The sequence below is a fragment of the Nyctereutes procyonoides genome, unplaced genomic scaffold (genome assembly GCF_905146905.1).
Source record: "Nyctereutes procyonoides isolate TBG_1078 unplaced genomic scaffold, NYPRO_anot_genome, whole genome shotgun sequence".
NCBI classification, from domain to species: Eukaryota; Metazoa; Chordata; class Mammalia; order Carnivora; family Canidae; genus Nyctereutes; species Nyctereutes procyonoides.
Window position 1 is genome coordinate 33,259,358 of NW_026575049.1, and position 18,013 is coordinate 33,277,370.

General features: G+C 38.4%; 1 protein-coding gene across 3 annotated transcripts in view; it reads right to left on the bottom strand.

The window, feature by feature from the left end:
* Positions 1-18,013, bottom strand: part of POLR3B (RNA polymerase III subunit B) — a 110,764-nt gene that overhangs the window by 74,428 nt on the left and 18,323 nt on the right. For all 3 annotated transcript variants that reach the window (XM_055328031.1, XM_055328029.1, XM_055328030.1), the window contains exons 7-10: positions 17,911-18,002; positions 15,967-16,084; positions 14,210-14,318; positions 5,631-5,753 (exon numbers count right to left, since the gene is read on the bottom strand). In XM_055328031.1, the coding sequence (XP_055184006.1) occupies positions 5,631-5,753; positions 14,210-14,318; positions 15,967-16,084; positions 17,911-18,002 (442 nt within the window). The remainder of the gene's footprint in view (positions 1-5,630; positions 5,754-14,209; positions 14,319-15,966; positions 16,085-17,910; positions 18,003-18,013) is intronic.

Genomic DNA, 18,013 nt, shown 5'->3' on the forward strand with positions numbered 1-18,013 from the left:
AAAGAGAATATAATAATGCTTGGATGACACCCATTGCAGGGAATTTTTTTTTTAAGATTTTATTTATTTATTCATGAAAGATACAGAGACAGAGAGAGGCAGAGGGAGAGACAGGCTCCATGCAGGAGCCTGATGCGGGACTCGATCCCGGAACTCCAGGATCACGCCCTGGGCCGAAGGCAGGCGCTAAACCACTGAGCCACCCAGGGATCCCCCATTGCAGGGAATTTTTTAAAGATTTTATTCATTTATTTATGAGAGACACAGAAAGAGAGGCAGAGACACAGGCAGAGGGAGAAGTAGGCTCCCTACGGGGAGCCTGATGTGGGACTTGATCCCAGGACGCCAGGATCACGACCTGAGCTGAAGGCAGATGTTCAACCACTGAGCCACCCAGGTGTCCCCATTGCAGGGAATTTATTAAACACCTACCCATACAAAACACTATAAACAAAAAGATGAGGATTTTGGCTATGGAGATTGCTGCATGAAGCTTAGTCAAAAATCAACATTTATCATAAATCAATAACAAAGTAGCATTATATGCTGTCCAATAAACTTGTTTCTTTTCTATAATTTGCTTTCTTACTACAAAATTGATACCTGATCACTTTACATATATGAAGCAGCCAGCAATCCTCTACCCAAAGAGAACCACAGTCCCCAGTTAACATTCTGGAGCTGTACTTTTCTTCCCTTAAAAAGGAATCATACCATGTAAAGATCCTGAGAGCTGCAAAGCACTGCTAAAAGAATATAAAACCTAAGTAAATCAAGGACTATGCTGGTTTCATGGACTGGAAGGTTTAATAGTGTTAAGATGGCTTACTGTTAAAATTCCCTCTGAACTGACTATAGATACATCATAATTATTCCTGGCAGTTTTTAAAAAACAAAAATCAGGGATCCCTGGGTGGCGCAGCGGTTTGGCGCCTGCCTTTGGCCCAGGGCGCGATCCTGGAGACCCGGGATCGAATCCCACATCGGGCTCCCGGTGCATGGAGCCTGCTTCTCCCTCTGCCTGTGTCTCTGCCTCTCTCTCTCTCTCTCTGTGACTATCATAAATAAATAAAAATTTAAAAAAAATTAAAAAAAAAAAAACACAAAAATCAGCTGATTCTAAAATTGACATGCAAATGCAAAGGACCTGGAATAGCTGAAATACTTTTGAAAAGGAAAAGTTGGAAGATTTTACATTACCTGCTTTCAATTAGAAAGCTATGGTAATCAAGACAGTGTGAGACTGGCATAAGGGCAGACAAATAGATGGAACAAAATATGTCCAGAAATAAACTCATGCTTTTAAGATCAGATGATTTTTGGCAAAAGCCGCCAAAACAGTTCAATAGGCAAGGGAAAAATCTTTTCAACAAATGTTGAAATACCAACATATCTACACAGTAAAAAATTAACTTTGACCCCTACCTCACACCAAATAAAAAATCCGTCTAAATGGATTTGAGACATAAACATAAAAACTAAAACCTTTATAAAGCTTCTAGGAAAGAACACAGAAGAATATATTCTTGCCCTTGTGGTAGGCAAAATTTCTTTACACAGGACACAGAAATCAAGAACCATAAGACAAACAAAAAAAAAACCCCTCCTGACAATCAGATTTTATCAAAATTAACACGGCTCATCAAAAGATACTGTTATGATAATGAATAGGGAAGCAATGGACAGAGAAAAAATAGTTACAATACATAAGTCTGACAAGGGATTTATACCCAGCATACTTTTTTAAAAAAAGAACTCTGAAATTCAATACTAAAAAGACAAACAACTCAGTGAGGAAAACGGCAAAAGATTTGGACACTTTACAAAAAAGGTCAGTAAGTCCAAGAAAAGTGTCCAACATCGTTAATTATCAGGGAAATGTATGTTTAAACCTTAATGGTATAGACACCATCCAACACCTAGTAGAATGTCTAAAATTAAAAAGACTGATAAGACCAAATGTTGGTGAGGACATGAAGCAATGAGAACTCTCATGCACTGGAATGGAACTGCAAAATGGTACAATTACTCTGGGGAAAGGTTTGGCAGTTTCAACTTTATAAAAGTTACATACACAACTGCTCTTTGACCCAACAATCCTAATTAGACGTATTTATCCAAGAGAAATGCTGACCTGTTCAGGCAAAGACTTATACAAGAATGTTTACAGAAACTTTATTCTTAATACCCAGAGCAAAAAAACCAAATGTTCATCAGCAGGAAAAGATAAAGTGTGGAACACTTGTATAATGGGTACTACTCAGCAATAAGAAGGCACTGCATGGACAAATGACATAAAATTATCAGACAGTACATTCAGCAAAAGAAAGTGGACAAAAAGAGTATATTCTGTACAATTCCATATAAATAAAGTTCTAGAACGGCAAAATTAATCTGTGGTGAAAAATCAGAAAAGTGGGGAAAAAAATCAGAGGATGGAGATAAAAAGTGACTAAGAAGAGGCATGTGGGAACTTCCCAGGGTAATGGAAAAACACTCTATATCTTATGCAAAATGATGCAATTAGGATTTGTACATTTCAGCATACATAAATTCTACCTAAAAAATGAAGTATAAAAAACTAATCAAATAGTGGGTATGAGGGGTAGGTGGAGATTCAGGTGAAACAAGAACATCAGAGTGTTGGTAATTACTGAAGCCGGGTGATGGGCAGAGGAGGGCTCATAACACTCTTGTGTATTATTTTATGTATGTTGATGTTTATTCATAACATCTTTTAAAGGAGAGGGTAATTTTGTAACAACAATGAATGTACTTTTTAAAACTGGCTTTCAGTTAGTCAGAAGAAAGAGCGGAGATTCCTGATTCTTTATCTTAGAACCCCTGTCCCAATTATGTGTCCTGGAAGTATCTTTCCTGTGCTTCAAAACCTAGCTCTGGTGTCACTTCCTCACATCACTCCTTTTTCTCTTCTGTGTGAATTTCTTATGTATAAAGAATTAAGTGCTTTCATTCCACTTCAGTCCATGCCATATTTTACCTATTTACAGGTATGTTGCTCCTACTAGGTGTTGTGTCATTCTTTGATTCCTGAGGACTAGTTCAGGGCCAGGAACAGAACGGAACTCCTTCGTGGTTAGATCGGGATATCAGACCTAGGATTCTCTCCATTTAGTGTCCATTAGAGCGTAAGATAAACTAAGATGGTGCCAACCCTTGCTGTCGCGACCTAGCAAGAAGTAGGACCCAGAAGCAGATAAAAGCAAGCCCGCAGTCAGCAGAAACCACCAGGAGATAGGCAGTTCGGTCTTCTCTCAACTGAGCTGTCTCATTAAATTTTGGTCTTCCCGTTCCTTTGGGAAAGGGGTCGAAGATTCTTCACTTTGAGGGAAAAAATGGAGGAACACAGGGGAGCCTAGAACCCCTTCTGAGTTAGCAGGAAGCCAGCTTTTCCCTGGAGTTACTAATAATGTTGCCAGGGTTTCAACAGTGTGAGGGTTGGGGTGAGAGCCCAACCTGCTCACAAATAGGCCAAGATGACACCCCTCGTGTCATCTTGGAGGACATCCTATTCTCCAAAAAGGTAATAAATAATTCTTTTTATGCCACAGCCCTTACAAGGATGACAGAAAATGTCCGTTAGCAAGAGCCAGCAAAAGGAATGGAGGAGATATAACAAGGGAAGCATTAAACACAAACACGACACAGGCATTTAGCAATCCACTAAGTGCAGAAGTTCTATTACATAAGACACCGTGCACCTGCCACATGCTCAGAGTAACATGCAATAATCACGTGCCCTAACTCATAGGTTCCAGTTACCAATGATTTTGGATTATGCATGCCTCTATAGCCTCTTATTAGTTGCAAATTATTAATCCGTGCTCTAATCCAGCACACAGAGTATGAGTCACATCACTCAGCTCCTGTTTGCATATTCCTCTCATCTTTGAACTGAACCTTGCTCATTGGGTTAGCTAACATTTTCTGTCAGCACCTATTTAGGAGAAATAAATGATTTTCCAACCCACTGTTTAGCCCTGTGCTCACACAGCTTTACGATGCTGGGGTTATCGGGTTATCTGAGCAACAATGGTGCTGTTTGTTATGAAATGAATAACGGATCTCCCTGAAGTATCATTGAGGTAAACTGCTCTTCCTGAGCATTACACAGCTTTAAAGGAAATCGTGTGTCTCCCCAAATTGAGCCAACTCCTGGGTATTTCTCTATGTTTCCTCTTCATGTTCTTGGAACCCTTGAACAATATAATTCCAGTTTGTAACAAAGATTCATGCTTACTAAATATTTCATTTTCAATAAAGACCAAAAGTAGAAACTCCTAAATCTAAATAGCTTCTCCTGATGCTGCCTGCCCAAGAACCTGAATTGGCTATTACTTAACTGCATAAAAAGAGGAAGGCAGTGGTAAGAATAATCCCTACTGATTTGTGCTTTGGAATTATATAAACTTACATATGATGATTAACCTTAAATGTCTGTCTGGCTCAGTCTATGAAAATATCAAGAGTGGTGTGATTTTCAGAACACACACTAACAGATGATATAAGTGGGAAAATGTTATCTCTGTAAGCATCCTGGGTAACAAGAAAAAAGCAGCCTGGAATTTATACCTTGTTGTAAGTAACCCACAGAATTGACAATGTACATATGGGTAAGTAAGAACTATTGTACTTGTACTGCAGGGAATCCCTACCTCCCAGGATGTCTATGAGGAGTGTTGCCACTGATTTATATTTAGTGAAGTACTTTACAAATGTAGGACTAAGCACCCTAAGCGTGGCTCTTAGGGCTCCCTGTCACAAACAAAGGTAAGTAAAATTATTCTTAATATGTTGAGCATATATATAGATGAAGGCAGGGAGCTATGGATATATATAGCTTGAGTCTTATCCTAAAATCCCCAAGTTTCAACTAGGAGTTCTTCAGCAGGCTGATGAAGGCTCTGTACTGGTAAAGGGTTTCTGATCCTGGCTTTTTCACTGCTGACATGGGGAATTCAGAAAAAGAGTTTGAGACAACATTCAACTAGACACTGAGAACTGGAAATAGGGAATAAAAAGAGAAATTGAAGAGAAATGCAGGAAAAAAAACAATCTTCTACACTAGAGTTGCTATAGTTCAAAAACATCTATTAGAGCAGCTGGGTGGGCAGTAGGTTAAGTGTCCCACTTCTGGTTTCAGCTCAGGTCATGATCTCAGGGTCGTGAGATAGAGCCCCACATCAGGCTCCACACGCAGCACAGAGTCTGCTCAGGATTCTCCCTCTCTGTCCCTCCCGCTTGCACACTCCCTCATGCACACTCTAATAAACAAACAAATCTTAAAAAAAAATAAAAAATAAACAAAAACATATCACTCAGGCAAATAAGTGAAAAAACAGAATACTTGTTATTATATCAGAACAAAAGCCTCTTGGCCACATATCCCCCTTCTAAGTTAGACACCACAGGCTGATAATTGTTAAGGCAAATTCCTTCCTCTAATTCCTAAAACATGAGTCAAAGAAGCTTCCCTACTGTTCCTCCCAACTCCCCAACACCCTCCCACACCTACACCCCAAGAAGTCACCGCATCCGATGCTTTATCCATGAGCAGCATTAAATCTCCAATTCCCTTTCATGGCAAAGGACAACATGAAAAGACACACCTGCATCTGTGTGAAAATCTGAGCTTTCTGGCACTCTTCCAAACTGGGCCCAAATGCAGCCATCACGTGCTCCTCTGTTCCAATCATCTGTACAATTTCCTGGTCACTCTCAACACCCATGGCCTAGGAAGGAAAGAAAAGATAGAAAGAGTGTTGGCTTTGTGTTAACTCACTGACATTTGCTTATGCTAATTTGGCATTGTTTGTGGGTATTACTTCTAAGCAAAAGCTAGCTCTTTTCTCAGAAACGGTGCCATCTGGCATTGGCAGCTCTAGCCCAAGCTGCAGAAGAACCTGAAACAGAAATTTCGATTGGGAAGAGGAAAACAAACATTCTCAAGCACTTTTTGCATATATGCAATCTTCTAAAATATTTAAATATCCTATGACTGTCATCACTGAAAAAAGGAGGTAGAAAGGTATAGTGGAGACACTGGTCACAATTACGAAAGCAAACTGAAAAAATTAAAACGGTCAAAGAGCAGTAAATCAGAAAATATGCATTGCTGAAAATAAACAGAACCCCAATTAGTTTTGTCACAAGACTAATTTTTCTGAGAACTGTCAAATCATTCACATTCGGGCTTGAAGAATTTTCCCTAAAGGATGTTGTACCTCACTATTCTAGAAATATCAATCTATGTTTTACACAGGTTTTAAGAAGAGATTTTTTTTTTTTTTTTTAACTAAAAAAGCACTGAAGAGGTTTAAGAAACCCACTTCTCTTAAGTGTTTCAAGGTGGCAGCCGGCAAGGCAGGTCTTTGTGGATTCCATATGGCACGATGGCTCCCTCCTTCACACGTTTGCCTGGAATTCTGCCATTTCAAGAAATAGAACATAATCTCACTAAACCTCTCTTGGCAGAGAAAGAATCTGCTTCTTAGAAGTTACGGGAAAAGTTATGTTTGCATTAAAATTCTTCCTTTAGCTATGCAGAGAAGACAGAACCAGAGATACCTATCTAGCTGGGCTTTGAAGCTCTGGTGGCCAGTTCAGACAAAAGGGAGAGGGAGGGAAAACCGAATCCCAAGTTCCAGGGAGGAACATCAAGAACCTAAGCCAGAATACAATGGAAAGGGCACCTAAGTCAAGAGATCTGAGGTGTCTGTCCTAAAACAAGGCCAATGACAGACCTCACAACCACCACTGCCAAGTCAACTTTGTCCACCTATATTTCTTCAGGTCTATAACAAGAGGACTCAAAATTCTACAAGTCTACATTTGAATTTGAGTCATCTGTGGTCCAGAAATTCAATACGGATACTTTAGGAACAGATGTAAACTTACGGGAAGTTTTGAAACTTTTGTTGAGGAAGCTAAATATGTGCTATGTCCCTTTTAGGCCAACTGTGGTGGTTTGAAAAATGTTCACCAATTCTCTGACACTCTCTTCAAAAGGTAAAGACAAACTCTTGAGTGTAGGCTAAACTTAATGACTCACTTCTATAGAAAAAATGTGCAAGCCACAGTACAACTTTGGAGGCCTGGTTATGAAATGCACTGCAGCTTCCTGCTTCCTCTTTCTCTTAGAGTGCTCCTTGGGGGAGCGAGGGGCTATGTCTGGAAGACACTCACTCAGTCTATGGAAAGGTCCAGTGGGGAAAAGCCAACTCCCATTACAGTGGAGCTGCGAGGGGAGCAGACCCTGACATGCTCCAGTCCAGTCTTCGGGTGACTTAAGCCCTGGCTGACATCTGAAAGAGCCCTGGTTGACTCCTGAAAGACCCTGAGTCAGAACCACCCAACTGAGCAACTTCCAAATCTCTGACCAACAGAAACTCTGCTGTAATTTGTTACACAGCACATATAACTAACAAACCAACTTTTGGAATTAAATTTGCCATTTAAACTTTAAAAAGCTTCATAAAGGGAGGCCTGGGTGGCTCAGCGGTTGAGCTCTGCCTTTGGCTTACGGTGTGATCCTGAGGATTGAGTCCCACATCAGGCTCCCTGCAGGGAGCCTGCTTCTCCCTCTGCCTGTGTCTCTGCCCCTCTCTGTGTGTCTCTCATGAATAAATAAAATCTTTAAAAAAACAAAAGCTTCATAAAGATATAACTTGTTTTGTTCAAATTTGTTTTTGTTTAGTGAACAAATAAAGATGCTCTCACAACACAAATCTCTTTTCTATACTTTAATTTTCATCTTTTTATCTCTAGTTTGATAGGATGCATTTATTTAAAAGGACGCTAGACATAAAACTCCACTATTTAAAAATTATATAAATTCATAAAATACTGAGCATTTCATGGATTTAACAGAGTAATTCTAAAAAATTATCAGTTCTAATTTTTAAACAAATGAAGAAAAAAATTATATTTCTTTTCTAATTTTTCTAGATTATCCTTTGATCAAGCACACTGATTGCATCTACTCTGACAGTGATGGCATGTATGTAGGACCATCTACATTTTCTCCTTGGTCCGCAAGAAGCCAGCCAGAAATATGAGAATACTTCTGTGAAAAGCTAATTAGAATATAAACTTTTACCTGTCAATCTCTCAAAAGAGTGTTATCTGGGTTTCAATGGAATTAAAATATAAGAAAAACAACATTAAGGCAATTAATTAGCAGTAGAATCTAGTCACTCTTCTCTAAAATCATTGATAATAAAACTTTGTAACAAATGCACTTCCCTCCTCAGGGAAAAGTGCAAACACTAAAAGATATCTACATGGGCAGATGCCAAATTGAGCATGCAAAATAATATAGCAGGAGAAGGTCTCACTGGGACAGAAATAGAATCTTAGAGCTGAAGTGGCAGTAGCTTTCTGGATCAGCCCCCTTTCTTGAGGCATATCAACCTCTAGATCTTCTGAACTGAAGCCACCTGGAGTATTTTAATAATTAATTTTTAGTTCAGCAATCTCCAAGTGAAAAAGACTATATATGCTTCATTACCTATTTTGGCATTTAATAACAGTGGAAAAAGTCCTTCCTCATTTGACATATGGATTGCTGCTTCAAGTTGTCTTGAGGCTGAATCTGAGCAGTAATTTTATAACTGCATAAAATTTTCAAGTGTTCTAATGTGGATCTAAACAGACTGCTTAGGCCTTCCAAATATTTCTAAGCCATGAAGCAAAGATATGCCAAGTACATGGTAAATGACACCATATGTGCAGAAACAATGATCAGTGGCAAAGCTCTGCTCTACAAGGACTAAACTCCTCCTGTATCAGGTCACTGAACTACAGGGTGATAACTCAGTCAGGTTATCATCAAAAGCACTCTAGCTCCAAAGACCAAACTGATTTTATGACTATTTAGCCTTGTGAAGTCACAGCTACAAATAAATGACATATTGCTATGGAAACGACAGCAAAATGCTCAACCATTTTGCTTTACAGACATAATTTAGACATCTGAAAACTAGCTTTATATGGAACTCTTTGTACTCCAGATATCTGAAATCATTTCACCTAACTAATAAGTCAGAAATGAATGCTATATAATAACCTTATGAAGAAACAGCAGAGAAAATACGTTTCAACAGAAGGTCACCCAGTCTGACCATTGGCAAGAAGACAGAACACAAGGGCATATGCTCTTTAAGAAGTGGCATAAGTCTTCTCTTTGGATACCCACTAAGTGTGACTACAAGTGTGACTTTTAAAGACAGAATAGTAATGAGAGAAGAGAAGAATATGCCCACTGATGGTGATATGCTGAAATATATTACCTGAAGGAGGGAATGGGAATAAGTTCTTAAAATACCTACTATTCAGAAATCTCGAATCTTTCTTTAGACAGGAATCAATCTATTATTACTAAAAGCAGTTTTAGCAGATAATAAAAGAACTATGATGGCCCTCTTTGATTCTGCAATTTTTTTCTTAAAAGATCAAAAATTCCAGGGTAAGTTAGTTTCTAAGAAACAATGCCCAGCTCCCTTGAAATTTGATCTTCTTTTCTGTAAAAACTTTCAGACTACAGATGCCATCACAGAGTAACTGCTGAACACTTGGGAATACAAAATGTAAAATGGGAAAGATTCATGGGCAGGGGAACCTTTGTAGTGATTCAAGTCCATAAATAAGGCTGATCTAGGTCTTAAAAAGCTTTAGTCGTCATATTCAGACCCAGCATGGAACCTGGAAACCCTGCTGCTTCTGTCACTTTTAGCCAATTGTTGGTTACAATCAACAACCATCAAGTCCTAATGACTGTCAAGGTCTGTGTTAGGGCCACACAACACAAAAAGAGAAATGATGTGACTTTCCTGGTCTCCCAGTTTATTTTCCCCAGCTCCTGATATTAAATGTGTAAGCAGGGTAAAGGCAAGAGTAACAGTATCTTCCTTCTAGGCTGTCCACTTTTCAAAAAATGTATTATCTCCTTTGCTCTTCAGAATAAATCTCTCAAGTCACTTTATAGGGGAGTTGTCCAAGACTGGGAAATCTGCCTGGGGTCACACAGCTTACAAATGGAGAAGCTGGAATTAGGCCTAGATCTGTTGCTAAGATCTTCCATATTCTGTGCTGCTCCCCAGATGAAAAAGTCTTCATAGAAGTTATCAGACAAGGTTCCATCAGGCTATTAAAACATCCCTCTAGCAGGAGACCACAAAATGGGACTATCTGTGACCAATGTACTTATTTATTTAAACTGAAAACATTTAAATAGTTGTTTTAGTTCTTATACACTGCTGATTACCATGCAACGGTTATGTTTCAGGAAAAAATTTTGGCAACATGCAACAAGATTTGTTTTTGTTTTTTTTTAAGATTTTATTTATTTATTCATGAGAAACACAGAGACATACGTAGAAGGAGAAGCAGGCTTCCCGCAGGGAGCCTGATGTGGGACTTGGTCCTAGGACCCTGGGATCACGACCTGAGACAAAGGCAGACGCTCAACCACAGCCACCCAGGTGCCCCTGCATCAAGTTTTTTAAAAAATGTATAATCCCACTCTCAGGAATTAAGTCTCATAAAATATTTAGCAATATGCACAAACATGTATATAGAACACCCAGGGTTATGTTTTCAGAGTGAAAACTTGGGGGGGAAAGGACACCTAAATGTCCCCCTATAGGGAACTGGTTAAACAGATTACACCACCCATGTGTAATTCCTGTTTGATAACTACTAAAAATAATGATGTAGATCTATAAATAGATCTAGATGTAGATCTAGATGTAGAACAAATGATGTAGATTTATAAATATGAAAAACTATTCACAATTCCCTGTTAAGTGGGAAAAAAAAAAGTAAAATCGATGTATATACTACTACCAAAGCAAAGAAAAAAGGGCTTGGAAAAAAAAATTCCAAAAATGTAGTTCTACTTCTTAGTGGCTTCCTAAATTTGTACAATTCAAGGACTGTTTCATAATCAGAAAAGGAGAAATCTGAAATCTCAACTGCAGGTTACATAAAAGTGCACATTGTTAATTTACAGACACATTTTAGAAAGGATTTAAGTTGGCTATAAACAGTGTACACGTTTGTAACATAATATTAAATTTGACAGAAGAAACTGTCTTACCAAAATTTTGTTACCTAGCCAAAAAAAGTATTTGATAAAGGTTTTCTGATTTTAATGTGTCCATTTGTCTAGCAATGTATTTTCCAAGTGAGTAATAGAAGACTACATGCATTATACTTAACTTATAAATCCTGGTCGAAGGAAAGCAGTCCTATACATTTTTAAAATTTAAATCCAATTAGCCAACATACAGTACATACTTAGTTTCAGATGTAGTATGCAATAATTTCAGTTGCATCAGTCCTATGCATCTTTAAGCCTCTTAAGACATCGGCGAAGTCTTTTTGATGCATGGGAACACACTGCCCTCTACTGGAGATGTAATTCCACATAGATGAAATTCTCTTCATCTGCCAATCAACACTATGTACACAAGACACTGCCATTGGGGGCTGTGGGATCCCTCCAAAAAAAGCCAAAATTAGGGATCCCTGGGTGGTGCAGCAGTTTAGCGCCTGCCTTTGGCCCAGGGCGTGATCCTGGAGACCCGGGATCGAATCCCACGTCAGGCTTCCAGTGCATGGAGCCTGCTTCTCCCTCTGCCTATGTCTCTGCCTCTCTCTCTCTGTGTGTGACTATCATAAATAAATTTAAAAAATTAAAAAAAAAAGAAAAAAGAAAAAAAAGCCAAAATTACTTCAGTGCTTTACAAATATAAGCTTTAAGGAGACATAATAAGTTAAGAATTCTCTCTGGCTTCTCCCAACCCCATATAAATAGTATTGCTGTTATGATTATCATCCTAAAAAGAAAATGACACCATCTCATTTAGAGAATATAAAAGTATATTAAGTTGCACTAAACATAAAAAAAATCTCCTATAGGAATGCCTGTGTGGCTCAGTCCATTAGGTATCTGACTTCGCCTCAGGTCATAATCCTGAGTTCCCAGGGTCAAGCCCAAGTAAGGCTCCCTTCAAAGCAGGGGGGGTCTACTTTTCCCTCTCCCTCTGTCCATCCCCCTGCTCAAACACGGTTGCTCTTGCTCTCTCTCAAATAACAAAATAATCTTAAAAAAAACCAGCAACCTCCTACAATCTTCTTCGTGTAATTGCATTCAGAATACAATTATTTCCTGAGTCAAAGAACCTGACTGTTCAACATCCACTCAACACCTATTAGCACCCCAGGACCCCCAAACTGGTCCCTGCACTAACCTGACATGAAGAGGCCTGTCTCCCCCACTCCTTTGCTGTCACTGGGTCACAACTCCGACAAGTTTAAGTCTTTCTCTCTTACTCCTCTGAGGCGAGTACCCAAATATCTTTCCTTTCTAAGCAACTCAGTTACTGCCACCTGAGATGTTTCTACTACTGTGACAACTGCTGAACAGGAATATTTGACTCTGAAGTGAAACTAAATGAGAAAAAAGTGTTAACCTCTACCTTTATCCCAAGTACCCACGCTCCTCAGGACTGACTCAAACCGAGCCCTTCACTTCGATCAGCCTCGTCAGCAAGATTCACTTCCGGCCCATACATGGTCAGGTCTGAGCCTCCTGGGCTGCGTTCCACAGAGCTGCCACAAACCCTGCAGGGAGAACAGGGAAGCACTGCTCATGGGAAACACAGGAGGGTCCTGTTGGCCTCTGGTTACATTTCCTTCAGCCCATCAATATGGAGCCTTGTTTTATGTGTGTTTCTGCTCAAAGATGCCTTGGATAACGTATGTTGTTGACTCCTAGTTCTGAACTCAAGGACAGCAGCAGTGTAACTCATGCCTGAATACAGCATACCTGACCCTCGTGGTTTTTCCATAAGGCACATCATTGCCTTCTTGTACTTAGAAACACCAGACAGCACTTCAGCCTCGGCACTAGTGGCCATTTTCCCCAGCAAAACCCCACCAGAAAGCACAAAAATGTGAAAGAACATGGCACTGCAGAGGTGGCAGAGAGGGTACCTATTTACAGCATGAAAGCAGAGACGGTAGGTGGAGTGCAGCTCTCTTGGGCCTCAGCTGGGAACGGAGAGTTTGGGGACCCAAAGTTTTCAAGACTGAGCCAGTGGGTGTGCATAAATAATCGTAAAACCACCACGGGTGATGATTTCAAGGTCACAAATAAATTTTAGCAAGTAGAATTGGCAAATAACTGAATTCGCAAATTCCATGGATCAACTGTATCAGATAATGCTATTTTAAAATCTTGTTTAATGACTAATACAACGATTCAAGTGTTCCTAAAACATATGTAACGTTTAAGTCTCAGAGCACGTTAAGTGAGCCATCTTGCAATTATGTGCGAAGAATGCACCATTTAAACATAATTTCTATGGAAAAAATGTCTTTTGGCTTCTAAGTTATTGTTTACAAACAAGCTGGAAAACATCAGTTTTAAAGATTCACATTAATGTAGAAACACACCAGACTCCCAAAGTGCATAAAAAATAACAAACTTGGTTCACATTCTTTGACCTGGAAAATTCCACTGCTAGGAATTTAATTTGCCTATAGATATCCTTGTCTCTGTGTAACGTGGTATTACAGCAGTTCTGTAACAGCAAGAGATGTGTATATCCACCAATGGAGGAACAATTAAGTAAACTACCATACACCCATAACGGAACAGTTTGTCAGAAACAATGTGGCAGCAATGTATGAACTAATAATATAACACGATTGATCTCCAAGATGTAAGTTACAAAAAAAGAAAACAAGCCAAGTGCAAAATGGCGTGCAATGTATGTAAGTAAAAAATAAAACAGAATAAAAACCTGCTATATACTCAAGTGCTTGTACAGGCACAGACTATCTTTAGAAAGATGCACAAGAAACCAGGAGCAGTAGTGTCCTTGGGTAGGATAACTAGGTGGTTATGTACAGGTGAGTGGAAGGCTTACTTCTCACTATATGTCCCTTTGTACTTTAGGATTTTTTATTGTGTAGCTATTAAAAAATAGTATTTCTGAAAACATCTGAACCCTGATCTTAGTAGCTTTCAGATTAAAATTAATTACATTCCTGACACAACTTATCTATGACACAAATCCTTCTATTCCTAGAACTCCTTATCCTCGAAATTTCTAATGACATATGAGAATTAACCAGAGAAGGACTCCTTATAATTTTCAGTAGGTACTTGCAGCCTTACCTTAAATATGATGACAATGGGAATATCTTCTGACAAAGTATTATGTCTCAAATAAAATCGCCCCTGTTTCACAGCCATATTGGTTCTGCTTTTTTTCTCATGGGTAGAGCTACAAGAAAACACAGGTTGGTTAAAGCACATCCCCACTTAGTTTCAAGCTAGTAGCATGATCATCAGTCAATAAGGTTCACCAATCAGTAGGTCCTTCCTAAGAGATACACAATTCCTTTTAAAGATACACAACTCCTTTCCTAGCTTCCCTGTCACTTCCATGACTATTTAAAAACACTATAGATGTTTCTTTAGCTTTGAGATTATGGTAGAAGTTTTAAGGGTGAATGAGTGACACTCACCAATTCATTTTGACCTACCTCACTTTGACTCCACCTGAATCGCTTTAAATTCAGTATGGGGTATATTCATGATGAATTTTACACATTTCAAAAGAAAAACCTCAAAATGAGTTTACATCATAATGACAAAAATACAAAGAAAGGAATTCATACACTGTATTTAAATTAATAATCCATTAAAACACATCTATGTTCTTACTCTATAGTGAAGCCAAAAGAAACTAAGTAATTGCCTTTTACTGGTATCTCTATTAGCTACAAAGCTGCTAACAGATTTAAAAGTATTTCCAAGCTTAATCAGCCACAACAGGGCACATACTGATCACCTGCTACATACCATGTACACTGCTCTGCATACTCCACTAATACTAGCTCTGATCTCCTCCATACTAATAACACTTACATTCAAGTAGTGTCTCCAAATCACATAAGGAAACCAATGCTTAGAGAAGATGTGTAACTGTCACCCTCCCCAAAATGCCTCAGAGCTACCGAAAAACAACTCTGGGATTCAACTCCCAATTTCCTGGCTCTGAAAGTTGCATATGGTAGGAAGACATTGGTCGAAGAATTATTAGATCTGGGTCCAAATGCTGGCCACCTCTTCTGATCAGTATGGCCTTGAGCCCAACGCCTGTTTCTCAGCAGTAAAATAGAGATGCACCACTTATCTTGGAGGGTTGAGAGGACAAATAATGAAGAGTACCTGATACATTGCCTGGCTCCTAGTACTGCTCAATAAATGGCCATTATTGTTGGCTGACCCCACATTAGAAAGAAAAATTTTAAAAGTCTGAGTGAAACATCTTATTATAGGTTGTTAGAAGACAAATTATTGCATACTGACATCTTCATTATTCTATGATTTTTTTCTCAGAATTCATTGATTTATAAATCTCAAATTACATATGATAATAAATCAGAGAAAAGAAGTTATAAGAGACATGAGATGCTATTGGAGAAAAATGAGTACACTGTAAAAGAGACCAGTCAAGAAAAGTAACAATAAGATGTTAAGTCCATGACAATTCATTAAATATTAAGTAAAAAATAATCTCTAATTATATCAATGTTGGAATACATTATGTAGAATGATCAAAGACTAAAAACAAACGTGACAGAGTGGTTTCATATTTTTTTTCAACATTCCTTAAATGCAACAAAATTCAACTTGAATAAAACAACTAGTGGCCTTTCAACAACCAATGTCTCACACACTTCCATCACTTAAAAATTTTAAAACAATATTCTATATGCTTCCCATCTTACACAATAAATTGAATAAATAGGTAAATATTTTGCTGCCTGCTATCAGAAATAAGTGGCTACCACTGTACTGAAAGACAGCCATATGATATTAGTGGAATTATCAGTATTTCTTAACACTACCCCTGCTGTGCATACCTGGTAACTGAAGCACCAACCGTCCCCTTCCTGTCAGCTTCCACAATGATCCTGTTCTTAGACAGCTGCTCTTGGATAAGAATTACTTTTTCTACTCCTTTGACAATGAAGTAGCCACCTGTCCAAAGGAAGCAAGGTAAGTTTCACTGCCTCTTTTTCTGACAGTGTGATTTAGTAACAACTAGCAATCTTCTGATTTAGAGACCCTTCTTCCATTGCTCTGTGGCGCTAACCAATACTCAGAAGGAGTTTGCTGATATTGTTTTATGAATTGATGACAATGTCAGCACATGAGTTTATACACATGAGCCACAAGAAAATAAATTTCCTGAGGATAGGGTACAGATCTCACTGGTGTATGTATCACCAGCACCTGACATGTATAGAGATGAATGAAAAAAGTATGTTAAATAAATTAGTCTTTAAGTTTCTTAAGCATAGAAATAACCAACAATCTTCAATATAAACTCAAAATTGCCCTAAGTTTTCTAAAAAATCAGTGACAATGGTAGATTAGGATCAGGTTTCCTGGATGGCTCAGCAGTTGAGCGTCTGTCTTTGGCTCAGGGCATGATCCCGGGATTACAGGATTGAGTCCCACATCGGGCTCTCTGTGAGGAACCTGCTTCTCCCTCTGCCTGTGTCTCTCGCTCTCTCTCTCTCATGAATAAACAAATAAAATCTTAAAAAAAAAAAAAAGGATCAGATTTCCTAACTATTCCATACTGAACAAAACCCATAAAACATTATCATATAGCCTTTTTTTGCACACAATTCAGAATAAAATAAAACGAAATTTTATTTTACTTTTAGAATATAAATAAAAACAAGCAGTATATTTGACTTACACAACATTTTGTTATAGTCTACTAAAGTCATGTCCTTTGTTAACCTCTTTCCAAAACCTTCTGTGATTCTGTATCAGTGCAACTTTAAAGAATAGGTGAAAATAACTACAAATTAAATGTGCAACCTGAACTGAGGAATTAAGAAAAATTTTCTGTTAAGCGCTAAGCCTGAAACTTTGCAAAATGAACTGCCTAGGACTACGTATAAATATGTAAGTTTTTAAAATTTAAACAAAAAACTTTTGGTTTTTGCCCCTTTATTGCATTTAAAACAGCCTGAAGTAATAAGCTATTTGAGTTTTTCCTAACCAGCTAAAGAACCACTTTTTAAGATTATTCTTGAATTTTTAGGCATACCAAAAGAAATCACTGAGCAAAGACAAAGAAAAGTCTGACAAACCATAACAATAAATCGCATCTTGGAGTGTTACAGTTTTAAACCTGAAATAAAAGAGGAAACTATACCTTTCACAAATACAGACTAAAAGAATAATGTTGGAGCTAAATTTCTGATTGTTATGTGAACTTTTTTTTTTTAAGAGCAAGCACACATGAGTCAATGAGAGGGTGGGAGGAGAGGCAGAGGGAGAAAGAGACAGAATCTTAAGCAGACTGTGCTGAGAGCAGAGCCTGATGCTCTTCCCTATAAGAACACAGTTCGAACTACACAGCATTATGGGCATTCTGTTGAAAATAAAAGAAAATATCACATAAAGATGTTCACTGGCAAAAGAGGTGAAAAGAGGAGAATCCTGCCCTGTACATATCCCCAATGAGTCCACATTCCTCTTGGATATTTTAGAAAAGGCAGAGGAGTGGCAGTCACATTAAGAACCAAGTGAAATGAAGGATTATTGAGTTGATGCAGGACTTAATCTCATGACCCAGAGATCATGACATGAGCTGAAATTAAGAGTTGGAGGACTAATCAACTAAACTACCCAGATGCCCCATGTTCTGTAAACAGTTTTATTCAAGTTCATTATAAAGCAGAAAAGCTGGCATTGTTTTTGAGAATTAAAGAAACAGCAACAGTAAAAGAAAAGCCAAAGAAGGGCAAGAGTTGGGGGGCAAAAATCCAAGGAATCAGACATACCTGGATCTAAAGGGCATTCGTTCAGTTTGGCAAATTCTGCTGGTGTCTTCCCTGTAAGAACACAGTTCGAACTACGCAGCATTATGGGCATTCTGTTGAAAAT